Source organism: Pogona vitticeps, chromosome 6 (assembly GCF_051106095.1).
Source record: "Pogona vitticeps strain Pit_001003342236 chromosome 6, PviZW2.1, whole genome shotgun sequence".
NCBI classification, from domain to species: Eukaryota; Metazoa; Chordata; class Lepidosauria; order Squamata; family Agamidae; genus Pogona; species Pogona vitticeps.
This window is the reverse complement of record NC_135788.1, coordinates 48,414,625-48,428,293: the sequence shown is the minus strand read 5'-3', so window position 1 is coordinate 48,428,293 and position 13,669 is coordinate 48,414,625. Positions and strand designations below refer to the sequence as shown.

Here is a 13,669-nt window from a genome sequence, read left to right as displayed (position 1 = left end):
TTCCTGTTCCATTTCTTTCTTTCTTTTTTACTCTTAAAGGCTTGCTGTTCTAGTGCTAGACCATCCAGGTGATCAAGGAGAAAAACATCAATAAGGAATTGGCAAAGAGACAAGAGGACATTTTCTCTTCAGCCTTGTTTCCAGCTTCTTCAGGTAGCTCTGCTCTGGCTTTCCAGATTTATAAGAGGCACAGTTAGAGCAGAGCTGCCGTAAAACTTCCTCCCCTCTTTTTTTCTAGTTTAATTGGCTGACTGCCACTGTTAGATTAGCAGGCTTTGAAAGAGAAAAAAGAAAGATGAAAAGAGGAATCAAATGGCAGCCAGTTGAAGTGATTAAAAATCATAATGTGTTTCTAAATTCAGGTTACTTTTAAAATGAAAAACACAATTCATTTTTCATTACTTATGAGTAACAAGTGAAATATTGCATTTCTTTTGAAACAAAATCCATTGTGCAGCTTTCCCAGACTTCTCTCTGCCACAAATATGCCATTGGGGAAGGCATTAAAACAATTTTTTTTTCACTTTTAAAAACTACGGATGTGCATTAGGATTCGGAAATATATAGAGTACGCAGATTAATGCCATATTTGGATAATTCCAAATATATTCAAGTCCAAATTTATAGTTCCAAATATCTGTAGTAATAGTTCCTAATATTTGGAGTCCTATTGTTTGTGTTCTGCTGTAGCAGAATCTGATACTGTTCTTCTTTGGGAAGAGTCTGCAGGCAGTATGAAACAAGGGAGTGGTAGAAGAAGTAGGCACTTCGGAAAGGCTGCAGGAATGCTGCCAGCACCCACTGCAGCAGCTTCAACTGAAGGGAGAGGGACAGAGAAAGGAAAAAGATAGCCTATAACTGCTATTATGAGCCTCCCCAAACAAAATCTGTCACCCCTCTGCCTTGTTCAGCTGATATTATGAAAGAACAGCAGACGACACTATGTGTGTGTGTCTTTGTGTGTGTTTCTGCCAAAGAGGTGGCAGAGAAACGTCTGGTGTAATGTAGGGCAGATACGTGTGAATCTCAGACTTGTTCCTGTAATGTCTTTGTGCAATCCAACCAAGGCAATGGGCCAAAAAAGATGGTGAAAAGGGCACTTTTCTCACAAAGAGCCAATGTGCCAGAGAAGGACAGCATCAGCACTCACTGTCAGCTTGGGAAACAGCAGAGTTGCTGCTTTTGCACTTGGGAAAGAGATTTATGAAGAGCACCAGATATTGCCTTCCATATCCATACCATGCAGTTTCATCATATTCAAGGCAGAGTTTATGCCCACCCCCCCTTCCCAGCAAATCTCTCCTGTACAAAGCAACATTATAGTTGGTGAGAACTCCCCTTCAAGTATATACACATGTCATGGTGGGGGAGGGAGAGACTGAAGGAACTCAGGTAGGCACTATTTTAGAAGCATGTGACTCTGAAATCACACTTGCCCCACCTGCTGCACTTGACCCACCAATTGCTGGAACTAGTAGTGATTAGAAATCCCTGCTAGGACCATGCAGTCAAAAACTGGAGCTTGCAAGAAGTCAATAATCTGGAGGCATTTTCAATAGTGTGAAACAGATGGCTGCATGGCTGAATGCATGCACAGCTCAAGTGTGGGCAGGATTTTGTCTATCTCTCCAATAGTAGTCTGCTCAGCTGTCTGAAGACTCAGCACAGGGCATTGTTGCAGGCAAATGAAGCGGGTTTTGTGGGGGCAAGTGGCTTTCTCATTGTGAAGGGTAAGAGTCATCAGAGGGTAAAGGTTGAGCCACCAGCTCAGGGGAAAAGGGAGGCAAATGGGCAAATAGCAAGGCGTGGGGAGCAGCAACCCACATCTCCAGAATAAGTTCCAGGCTACCCTGGAGAAGCTTGGAGGATTGCAGGAAAAGGCCTTCTGCAAACATAAAAAATGCCAGAATCACTTGTCACTTAGGGGAGACTTTCAGTGTCTGCAGCAGTATGTTGTCACAGCAGAAGCAACAAAAATTGAGATTGCCACTACACTACCTAATCCAGGAGGTGGCAACTTTATGGAACTCAACTTTCTCCCTGCTTGAAAGAGTGCTGGAACAGGAAAGGGCACTCCGTGATTTGGCACTGGAGACTTTCCTTGATGAAGCTTCTCCTCTGGGCAGAAAAGAGTCAAGCATTATGGATCAAGTTGTCTATGTCCTTTGAAACTTAGAATGTAACATAGGCCCTTAGCTGGGTAGACAGCCATCCTTAGCCAAGTGATCCCAGTGTTCCAGGGCTTGGTTGGCATGATGAAGAGCATAAAAGGAGACAATAGGTGAGTGGTTCCCAACATTGGGTTTGCAGACGTTCTTGGACTGCTATTCCCAGAAGCCTTCACCACTAGCTTTGTTGGCAAAGGGCTTCTAGGAACTGGAGTCAAACAACATCTGTGATTCCAAGTTGGGAGCCATTGGTCTAGTTAGATGGGTGATTCCATAGGAGAATAGAACTTTTTTCTGGCCTGATGTGGTAAGTGAAAGCTGAAAGACCTGCTCCACTATAGGTCTACCTTATTCTGGAAGGAGGAGTACATTCTAGCAACCCTCTTTCACGCACAAATTAATCAGTAGGCAGTAGATATTAAGCAGCAGTAGAGGGAGGGCAATGCTAGTCTATGTTCCATGATATGCAGCAGTGGGTAGTAAAGAAAGTCACTGGGAATGTGTCAGAGGATACACGGAAATCCTTTAAAAATATTTTGCCTTTTTTAAAAAGGGGAAAATAATTACTTTTTAGTATTTATATTGACTGTATATTTTGACTCTCCAAATTCCACATTTTTAAAATTTCAAATCCCAGATCTGGAGGGCTGTAGTTCTTAATCCAAATTCCAAATTTGAATCTTGTTGCATTAGCATGTCCCTCATTTTAACTGAAAGCCATGTATGCTTTGGAAAGTGGTTTGGGACCACAATATCTGTAGGAACGCTTTTTCCTAAGGTCACCCACCAGGTACTGCCAGGCTATGATCCTCCAAGGGAGGCCAAGAAATCCTATATTAGAAGTAGGGTCTTCTTTGCAGTGGCTCCAACACTATGGAACCAAGTGCCGTTGGAGCTGCACCTGGTCCCTCCCCTCCTCTCCTTCAAAAGAGCATGGAAAACACTGCTTTACAGAGAGGCCTTTCTTGGCAGTCCTCCATGACCTGTTCCTTGCTGCTCTATATGGTTATAGGCTTGTGCCGTATCTCATTTTATATTTCTGCTACTTGATGTGTTGATTGTTGTTTTGTTGTTTTTATTTTCATTTATTGTTTTAGTTAATTGTAAACCACCCAGAGTAATGCTTTTCCACTAATGGGGCAGTATACGAAAGAAAGAAAGAAAGAAAGAAAGAAAGAAAGAAAGAAAGAAAGAAAGAAAGAAAGAAAGAAAGAAAGAAAGACAGACAGACAGACAGACAGACAGACAGACAGACAGACAGACAGACAGACAGACAGACAGACAGACCGCCTGCCTGCCTGCCTGCCTCTTGGCACCACAACTAGGCTTGAGAATAAGGACTATGGGTTGTTTGTGTGCCTTTGCTTCCAGTGAAATAAATGCACATTATTTATAAACCTATTAGTGCTTCTGGGAGGCTTGCTGCTAACTTTCAGAGAAGCCATGCCTGTGCTGTTTATCCTAGAGTTTGTATTTTGATTTAGAAGGGACAGAAAGAAAGAAGGGTGCATTTTAGCTGCTATTGAAACAGAAAAAAGCAGTGGCTGTGCCCCTCTTGGAGGGAATTGGCCTTGGCCTTGACCAAATTGCCCACCCCCCAGTCTAAACAATAGTGTCAACAAATAAAATGGTGAAAAATGTCCCAAGACGCACAAAAGTAACATTTTCAGAAAAACTAGGAAGAATTACAACATCTCAAGTGGAACATGGTGATAACACCTACAAAAGTATCAACGTTAGTCCTTGTTATAAAACTAATTATATGCCATCAAGTTGATTCCAATTTATAGTGATCCCTTCAAGGGTTTTCCTGGTATCGAGCACTCAGAAATGGTTTACCATTCCTTTCTTCTGGGGATGAACTGAGGCAGTGCAACTTGCCCAAGGCTACAAAGGCTGGCTCTTAGGAGGCACAACGTGGAATCAAGCTCATGACCTCTGGCTCTGTGGCCATGTACCCAATTTACTGAATGTTTGCACTCAATAATAATATGTTATGAGCCATGTTATTACTTTCGGTCTGTTACTGGTTGATTCCAAGTAAGCTTCTAAAGGCCAGTTTAACACAGGCACATCAATTCCTTGTTTTTCTGTTCAGCTCCGTTCCTTTACACTGGGAGTGGGCAACCTCCAGAAGGCCAAGTCCTACGTTCAGAGGTTACACCTATTATTAAGTCTATTGAAACAGGAAACCTTTCCCATTATTACACATCATTGCAGAACTTCCCTCTAATCTTATTATTATTTGCAGATTGCTGACAATCTAGCTGTTTCATGCAAGTTTTCAAAGACCAGATGCCATTGATTGGAATCTATCATTTAAAACAAAACAAAAAGGCAAAAAGCTCACAGAACTGCTCATATTTTCTTTATGTGCTCTGACTCACTGCTGTAATTTCCATCATTTGGCAGCATAGCTGGCCACAGGAATAAGAATTTACAGCCAACCCCCCCCCCATTCTCTTTAAAAATATAGTATAGTGTACTGTCAATAGTTTTTGATGTCTTCCATACGTTTTAACCATCATTTTAACAGAGACTAAAGTGTACGGAAATAGGAATTTTAGTTTTGGATTTGCTAGTCAGTTTAATTAGTCTGTCTCCTTTTGGCCCAAGTCATTAGGCTTTATTTTAACAAATTCTTCTGTGAAAAGGGACTCCAGGCCTATGGTGCCTTAGTCCCCTCAGGGACCAAATGATTTAGACTCAATTATTTGATATGGCCATCACCAAAGACTCTAGAACAGAGAGTATTTTCAGGATTTGATCTAAAACATCTGGCAGTTGTACAGAGTTTGTTTCCCTGTGAGAATATGCTGCAGCTATGAGTGTGCTTGCGTGTACAGATGTGGATTCTGCCTTCCTTCCTGTCTTTTTATTCTATAGTTAATACATATGTCTCTGAATTATTACAATCATTCATATTTTCAGCAGGGTGGTTCTATATACTGTTGGACTGCAACTCCCATGATCTGTCATTATTGGCTACGTGGGTTTAGGGTTAATGGCAGCTGCAGTTCAACATTTTGGTCACCCCTCTTTTAATCTAACAGATTCAGCCAGTGGTTGTAAGCATACTTACTTACTGATTGCTTTCTTGTTTGCGTGCCAAACACACAATCTGGCATGTGAGAAGGAAATGCACATGGCAGTTTCCCCCCATTGATTTGTGTAATTGCATTGGTGTAAATCCCCAAATGAATTCTGACCATATGATTATGTGTGTGTGTTTAGTCGTTTAGTCGTGTCCGACTCTTCGTGACCCCATGGACCAGAGCACGCCAGGCCCTCCTGTCTTCTACTGCCTCCCGGAGTTGTGTCAGGTTCATGTTGGTTGCTTCGCAGACACTGTCCAGCCATCTCATCCTCGGTCGTCCCCTTCTCCTCTTGCCATCACACTTTCCCAACATCAGGGTCTTTTCCAGGGAGTCTTTTCTTCTCATTAGATGGCCAAAGTACTGGAGCCTCAGCTTCAGGATCTGTCCTTCCAGTGAGCACTCAGGGTTGATTTCCTTTAGAACTGATAGGTTTGTTCTCCTTGCAGTCCAGGGGATTCTCAAGAGCCTCCTCCAGCACCACAATTCAAAGGCATCAATTCTTCGGCGGTCTGCTTTCTTTATGGTCCAGCTCTCACTTCCATACATCACGACAGGAAAAACCATAGCTTTGACTATTCGGATTTTTGTTGGCAAGGTGATGTCTCTGCTTTTCAAGATGCTGTCCAGATTTGTCATCGCTTTCCTCCCAAGAAGAAGGCGCCTTTTAATTTCAGGGCTGCTGTCTCCATCTGCAGTGATCATGGAGCCCAGGAAGATAAAATTTGACACTGCCTCCATATCTTCCCCTTCTATTTGCCAGGATGAGATGGGACCAGTGGCCATGATCTTAGTTTTTTTGATGTTGAGTTTCAGACCGTTTTTTGCACTCTCCTCTTTCACTCTCATTACAAGGTTCTTTAATTCCTCCTCACTTTCTGCCATCAGAGTGGTATCATCTGCATATCGGAGGTTGTTGATATTTCTTCCGGCAATCTTAATTCCGGCTTGGGTTTCTTCCAGTCCAGCCTTCCGCATGATGTATTCTGCATATAAGTTAAATAAGCTGGGGGACAATATACAGCCTTGCCGTACTCCTTTCCCAATTTTGAACCACTCAGTTGTTCCATGACCAGTTCTAACTGTTGCTTCCTGTCCCACATATAGGTTTCTCAGGAGACAGATAAAGTGGTCAGGCACTCCCATTTCTTTAAGAACTTGCCATAGTTTGCTGTGGTCCACACAGTCAAAGGCTTTCGCATAGTCAATGAAGCAGAAGTAGATATTTTTCTGGAACTCTCTGGCTTTCTCCATAATTCAGCGCAAGTTAGCAATTTGGTCTCGAGTTCCTCTGCCTCTTCGGAATCCAGGTTGTACTTCTGGGAGTTCTCGGTCCACATACTGCTGAAGCCTACCTTGTAGGATTTTGAGCATAACCTTGCTAGCATGTGAAATGAGTGCAATTGTACGGTAGTTGGAGCATTCTTTGGCACTGCCTTTCTTTGGGATTGGGATGTAGACTGATCTTTTCCAATCCTCTGGCCACTGTTGAGTTTTCCAAACTTGCTGGCATATTGAATGTAGCACCTTAACAGCATCATCTTTCAAGATTTTAAATAGTTCAACTGGAATGCCATCACCTCCACTGGCCTTGTTGTTAGCCAGGCTTTCTAAGGCCCACTTGACTTCGCTCTCCAGGATGTCTGGCTCAAGGTCAGCAACTACATTGTCTGGGTTGTCTGGGATATCCACATCTTTCTGATATAATTCCTCTGTGTATTCTTCCCACCTCTTCTTGACGTCTTCTGCTTCTGTTAGGTCCCTCCCATTTTTGTCTTTTATCATGTTCATCTTTGCGCAAAATGTTCCTCTAATATGTCCAATTTTCCTGAACAGATCTCTGGTCTTTCCTTTTCTGTTATCTTCCTCTATTTCTTTGCATTGTTCATTTAAGAAGGCCCTCTTGTCTCTCCTTGCTATTCTTTGGAAGTCTGAATTCAAGTTTCTGTAACTTTCCCTATCTCCCTTGCATTTTGCTTCCCTTCTCCTCTCTGCTATTTCTAAGGCCTCGTTGGACAGCCACTTTGCTTTCTTGCATTTCCTTTTCTTTGGGATGGTTTTCGTTGCTGCCTCCTGGACAATGTTACGAGCCTCTATCCAAAGTTCTTCAGGCACTCTGTCCACCAAATCTAGTTCCTTAAATCTGTTCTTTACTTCCACTGTGTATTCATAAGGGATTTGGCTTAGATTATACCTGAGTGGCCCCGTGGTTTTTCCTAATCTCTTCAGTCTAAGCTTGAATTTTGCTATGAGAAGCTGATGATCAGAACCGCAGTCAGCTCCAGGTCTTGTTTTTGCTGACTGTATAGAGCTTCTCCATCTTTGGCTGCAGAGAATATAATCAATCTGATTTCGATATTGCCCATCTGGTGATTTCCATGTATAGAGTCGCCTCTTGTGTTGTTGGAAAAGAGTGTTTGTGATGACCAGCTTATTCTCTTGACAAAACTCTATTAGCCTTTGTCCTGCTTCGTTCTGAACTCCAAGGCCAAACTTCCCTGTTGTTCCTTTTATCTCTTGGCTCCCTACTTTAGCATTCCAGTCCCCTAGAATGAGAAGAACATCTTTCTTTGGTGTCAGTTCTAGAAGGTGTTGTAAATCTTCATAGAATTGTTCAATTTCAGTCTCCTCAGCAATGCTGGTTGGTGCATAAACTTGGATTATTGTGATGTTGAATGGTCTGCCTTGGATTCGTATTGACATCATTCTATCATTTTTGAGATTGTATCCCATTACAGCTTTTCCCACTCTTTTGTTGACTATGAGGGCTACTCCATTCCTTCTACGGGATTCTTGTCCACAATAGTAGATATGATAATCATCTGAGCTGAATTCGCCCATTCCTGTCCATTTTAGTTCACTGATGCCCAGGATGTCGATGTTTATTCTTGCCATCTCCTGTTTGACCACCTCCAGCTTCCCAATGTTCATAGATCTTACATTCCAGGTTCCTATGCAGTATTTTTCTTTGCAGCATTGGATTTTCCTTTCCCTTCCAGGCACGTCCACAGCTGAGCGTCCTTTCGGCTTTGGCCCAACCACTTCATTAGCTCTGGAGCTACTTGTACTTGTCCTCCGCTCTTCCTCAGTAGCATGTTGGACGCCTTCCGACCTGAGGGGCCCATCTTCCAGCGTCATATCTTTTAGCCTTTTGTTTCTGATCATGGGGCGTTCTTGGCAAAGATACTGGAGTGGCTTGCCATTTCCTACTCCAGGTGGATTGCGTTTAGTCGGAACTCTCCACTATGTCCTGTCCGTCTTGGGTGTCCCTGCACGGCATAGCCCATAGTTTCTCTGAGTTACTCAAGCCCCTTCGCCACGACAAGGCAGCAATCCACGAAGAAGTATATGATTATACTATCCAGATATAATGCATAAGCTCAGCGGAGTGCAGTAGTTTTCCATTCCTTATTTGACTACAGTGGTGCCTCGCTTAACGAGCGCACCGTATAACGATTAAATCGCATAGCGATCCGTTTTTTCAGATCGCTAATGCGATCGCACAACGTTGTTCCAATAGGGAAAAATTCGCTTTGCGAAGACCGGTAAGCGTTTCGCTTACCGATCTTCGCAAAACGACCCCCGCCGATCAGCTGTTCGGCGGCCAAAATGGCCGCCGGAAGCCGGGAAATGGCCTAAAATGGCCGCGCGCAGCGTTTTCGCGCCCTCGTTAAGCGAGGCGAGGGCGCGAAAATGGCTGCCGGCCATCCTGAAGCTTCGCTGAACGGTGAGTATTTGGCCTATTTGGAACGCATTAAACGATGTTTAATGCGTTCCAATGGAAATCGCTGCCCCGTTCAGCGATGCTTCAGCATAGCGAAGGTTAATCCGGAACGGATTAACCTCGCTATGCGAGGCACCACTGTACTTATATTAATACACTCAACCAGGATCCAGAAGAAAGCTAAATGTGATACTGTTTAGCCTGCCCCAATGTTAATGATCTAGATTCAGAGGGACATTTATAATCGTATCATTAATATACACGGAAGCTAATGGATCTGTCTGGATGGATCAGGGTGTGTTATGTTCCGGTACATTAAATATTTCAAGAAAAACTCAACGGATAGCTCAGTGGTTTCAGTATCTGGCTGTAGGGCCATAGGCTGGGGGGTTCAATTCCCCATTGTGCTTCCTTAAGCAGGGCTGGACTCAATGGTCCATAAGTTCCCTTTCAGCTCTGCAGTTCTAAGATTATTATGATGATTACAATTCCTCAGTAAACCACTACTGCATAGTGATTTCTCATGCTGTTGTGCTCAAAATTACTTCTGACTATTTTTCCTGTAATCTTTCCTTTCTGGAATGAAAAATGGGTGGGTTTTATGTTTGAGGTGAGGAATAACCAGAGCACAGAGTGCTGTCCTCTGAAGATGCTGGCCACAGAGACTGGCGAAACGTTAGGAAGAACAACTTTCAGAACAGGGCCAAAGAGCCCGAAAAACCCACAACAACCAATGACCAGAAGGATTAGGGTTAAGCAGCTCCTTCCTCCGACTTTCCCTTGATCAAACTAGAAGTCCTCTCTCACCTGTATTTACTTTAAAAACAACATAGGCAGTGGGTGAGTAGTACACACACCTGCCATTGTAATCACTAGTTTGACTCTGAGTCCCATTGAACCCAATAGGATTTGCTTTGAAGTAAAGGTGTTAATGATCAGGTGGTGCAGACACCTGCGATAAAGCAACAGAAATTTGGCATCATTGCAAAAATATTTTGACTTACTTGGTTCCTAGGCTATGATAGTTCCAACTACTTCCCCTACCTGCTTTTTGTGCTCTAATTCTGATTGTTTTGAGCGGCCTAGAAATGTTGAGGTGATGAAGTGATTTAAAGAATATTATGGACTATAACTTCAGGAGGAGCAAAATTTTTCTGCATAAACGAAGAAAATTTCATATGGATTGTTTTGGTCCTTAATTTTCAGGTAGATCAACCATAATCCAGAGAACAACCTGATGTGCATTCACTGGAATTTTATGCTTGTCTTTTTCCTGGAGCAGCAGCTCCACATTATATTTTAAGCTAGTTTTGAAACCCTTTTTTTCCCAACATGGCGGATGTGACAATATACAGTAGCTCCTGTTCCAGAAACAAAAAACCACAATTGCCCTGGGCTTGAAGAACTTGCACAATTACAATTAAGTACAGCGCCTCTGGAATTGTGCTGTTCAGTTTCTGTATGCACTATAGTGAAAAATGTAGCCAAAAGATACAGATATGTTAAGCCTGACATTTCAGAGATATTTACTTGCTCTCTGAGGATAACATTAAAATCCAAGCAAATGCGTTGTCTCTCTCCTTATCCTGCTCCACCTAAGGACCGATGCCTAGCTATTTGGAAAGGTAGATCAGTAGTTCCAGTCCCTGCCACTGTCTCGTGGCAGCTCTGGGATATTGTTTTTAGAAGGTATCGATATTTGCTTTGGCAACCCCTGAAGGCGAGAAAGCAGGGCCCTTAGTTGAATGACTGCCAAATCTCACAGTTTCACATAAGCGCTTCGCATACCATTTGCTGAAATGGTGAGAAGATCAGCTCAGTTTTTCTTAGAGAAGTTGTGGTACATTCTCGCATTCTGAAATCAGCTGAAGAAATGCTTGACTGAGAGAGCTACTGGACGTTTGCAAGCCTGCAGTTCAAACCCTTGCTGGAACATTTGTTTTTTTCAGAACTGAAGGGGACGAAGACAGAGCTGCTGTTCCACTCACCATATCTGGGTGACTGGTGTGCCCCCTCAGTTTAATGACTCCCTAAGGACCCCAACATGACAGCAGTGGTGTTATTCCCTCTCTTTAAAAACAGGCAGACAAAAAGTCCTGTTCACAGCGGGTGTGCTTCGGAGTGATGCTTCAGTCTTACCTGTTACCTTATCTCATGCATTTGTTTTATTTCATTAACTGACCTCCTATCTTAGTCCCATAAATGATTCCTTTACTGGAAAGAAGGCAGGTATAAGTAAAGCGAAAGAATGCCTTTAAAAACATCCATGGCAACATTAAGATGAGAGAGCAGAACGGGAACTGCATGCTATAATAGTGCCCACTCTGACAAAAAAAGGGGAAAATACTTTTTTTGTGGCTGTGTACCACCTGATAAGGAGGGAGCAAACATGGTGGGAGAATGATCAGTGGCAGAAAATGAACTGTTGGGCTTTCTTTAAATGTTTTCTTTTCCCCACAGAAGTTGTTGGGTTATGCTGTGGGCCAAGTAATCTCAGTAAATAGAATTAACATTGAAACACACCAACAGGGGACTGAACTGTTTGGTCCCTACCTGCTACTTGATAAAGTAGAAATAGAAGCAAGTGCATAACGAAGTTGCCAAGGGTGGGGAACTGGATAATGTCGCCTTAATGGAGGACATTTTGGCTGGGATTTCCAGAACCCCAGCAGTGCCATTGCCCAACAATGGAAATGTGAATGGCAAGGATGGTAACTGAGGAAATACAGGCACCCAAATGAGGCTTCTGCCTGTCTGCAGAAACCAAGCAACTAAAACTTAGAACAAACTTAAAGAAAGCTCCCCAAATTGTCCAGTTTGTTTTCAAATGAGTTAAGGCCTCTTGTGTAGAAAAGTGGACCACATTACACATTTGTACCAGGTCCCGAGAAAGGATGATTGTCTACTGGGTTTTCTGCGCAGGAAGGGAAGTGGGCAAGAAGAGAACTAAGAAGGGGCCGGGCAGGAGGAACTGTACTTTCAATGTACTTCCCCAGTGGTTTGAAAGAAGCAGGGCAATCTTAGCCTTAGGGTCTCATCTCTACATGAGATGCTGGCTTCCCATCCTGATAGCATTTTGGTTCTCCAGTGCCAGAATGCCCTTAGAAGTAACTTCCTGAGCAACCAGAACTGCATGACCCCCCTGAAAAAAACAACAGCTGAAAGGCTGAGTGAAACCATTTGTTATGGCAAACAGATGTATTTCAGCAGTTTTTAAAGCCCCACTTGTAACACCATATAGTTCAGTTTGACTCATATTTTGAAGCCCCACTGAACATAGTATTCTTCACTACCAAGCAATTCAAGCAAAAAATAGACCCTAAATGTGGGAAATATTTCATTACTTGCATATTTGCTTCCCCTTCCTCCCACTTCTTCAGTTATAGATGGCACAGAAAAAAGTAACCAGTATATATTGTTATGGCAGATGTGGGATTTGAACCCAGCTCCTAGATTAGGGTGTGACCCATCTGACTGTAATCTCCAAAAATGAAGAACCCGGAGTTGCCACATGGCTATCAGAAAATTTTTGTTTTGCACACTGGGAATAGTCTCTGTCTCACTGCTTTGAGGGTTTATTGGAGGCAGGATCATTACAGTGGACCCTCTACTTACGGAATTAATCCGTATTGGAACGGTGGCTGCAGGTCAAAAAGTCTGTAGGTCGAGTCTTCATTGACCTACACTGCATTGAAAACCAATTAATCCCATAACCGGTCGTTTTTGTTCTATTTTTGTTCCATTTTGGTTTTTTCTGTTCTGTAGGTCGATTCTCCGGCTGCAAGTCGAATCTAAATTTTGTGGCCAGAGAAGTCTGTAACTCGAAAAGTCTGTAAGTCGAGCCGTCTGTAAGTCGAGGGTCCACTGTACCTTATTAACACTCTAGTTAATAATTTGTTGCTATCCTTATAACAGTTTTAAAAGGAATGGTTTATTGTTATTAAAAATTCAAATGCTATTTTAAAAAATGCTATAACCTGTTCGTGCAGGTAAGGTAACTAGTAAGGCCACACATTCTTTAACTTTAAAAATTAACTACTGCACAACAGTTACATTTATACTATGCAAAGGCTGAAATTCTTCCTTGTTGCCCTGCAATTATAGTATAGTTATACCATAGTTACTGTCAAAAGAAAAGAAGGAAGGAAGGAAGGAAGAAGAAGGCATTATACTTGATTATTTGTAATGAGCTGCCTCCAAGGTCTGCTCTATCTGACATTGCAGCTATGAAACTCTGATGCCTGTGAATCTTCCCCATTCCCTCAGGTGCATGACCGTCTGGATCGATACTGCTGTGGCTTTCAGCCAGACCCTTCAGAACCCTGTGTTCAGGAAATGCTCCATGAGAAATGCCGAAACCCTGCAGAGTTGTTTTTGGTTCATATCTTGGTATGCCATTTCTCACTGACTGTGTCTGTTTCTGTTCTAGCCTCACTGATTTATGGAGTGGCCTCGTCATGCCTGCCTGCTTCTTGCTATCTCTCTCTGCCAGCTAGCTGGGTAAAATGTCAAAAGAAATGTTTGGGATGAAAGTAGATGATTACAGATGAAGGAACAAGCATGTGTGTGTGTGCTATCCAGGAGTGGAAGAAACATGTCCGGCTAAGAACAACATCATAGTGTTATGATGAGTAATTGCATTGTACTGTGCAAGTACTTCTTTGTGTATTTAGGCTGCTTAG

General features: G+C 42.8%; 1 protein-coding gene across 1 annotated transcript in view; it reads left to right on the top strand.

The window, feature by feature from the left end:
* GASK1A (golgi associated kinase 1A) overlaps positions 1–13,669 on the top strand; it is a 52,426-nt gene that overhangs the window by 35,580 nt on the left and 3,177 nt on the right. Inside the window, exon 3 of the mRNA XM_020799470.3 lies at positions 13,254–13,376. Coding sequence (XP_020655129.3) covers positions 13,254–13,376 — 123 coding nt within the window. The remainder of the gene's footprint in view (positions 1–13,253; positions 13,377–13,669) is intronic.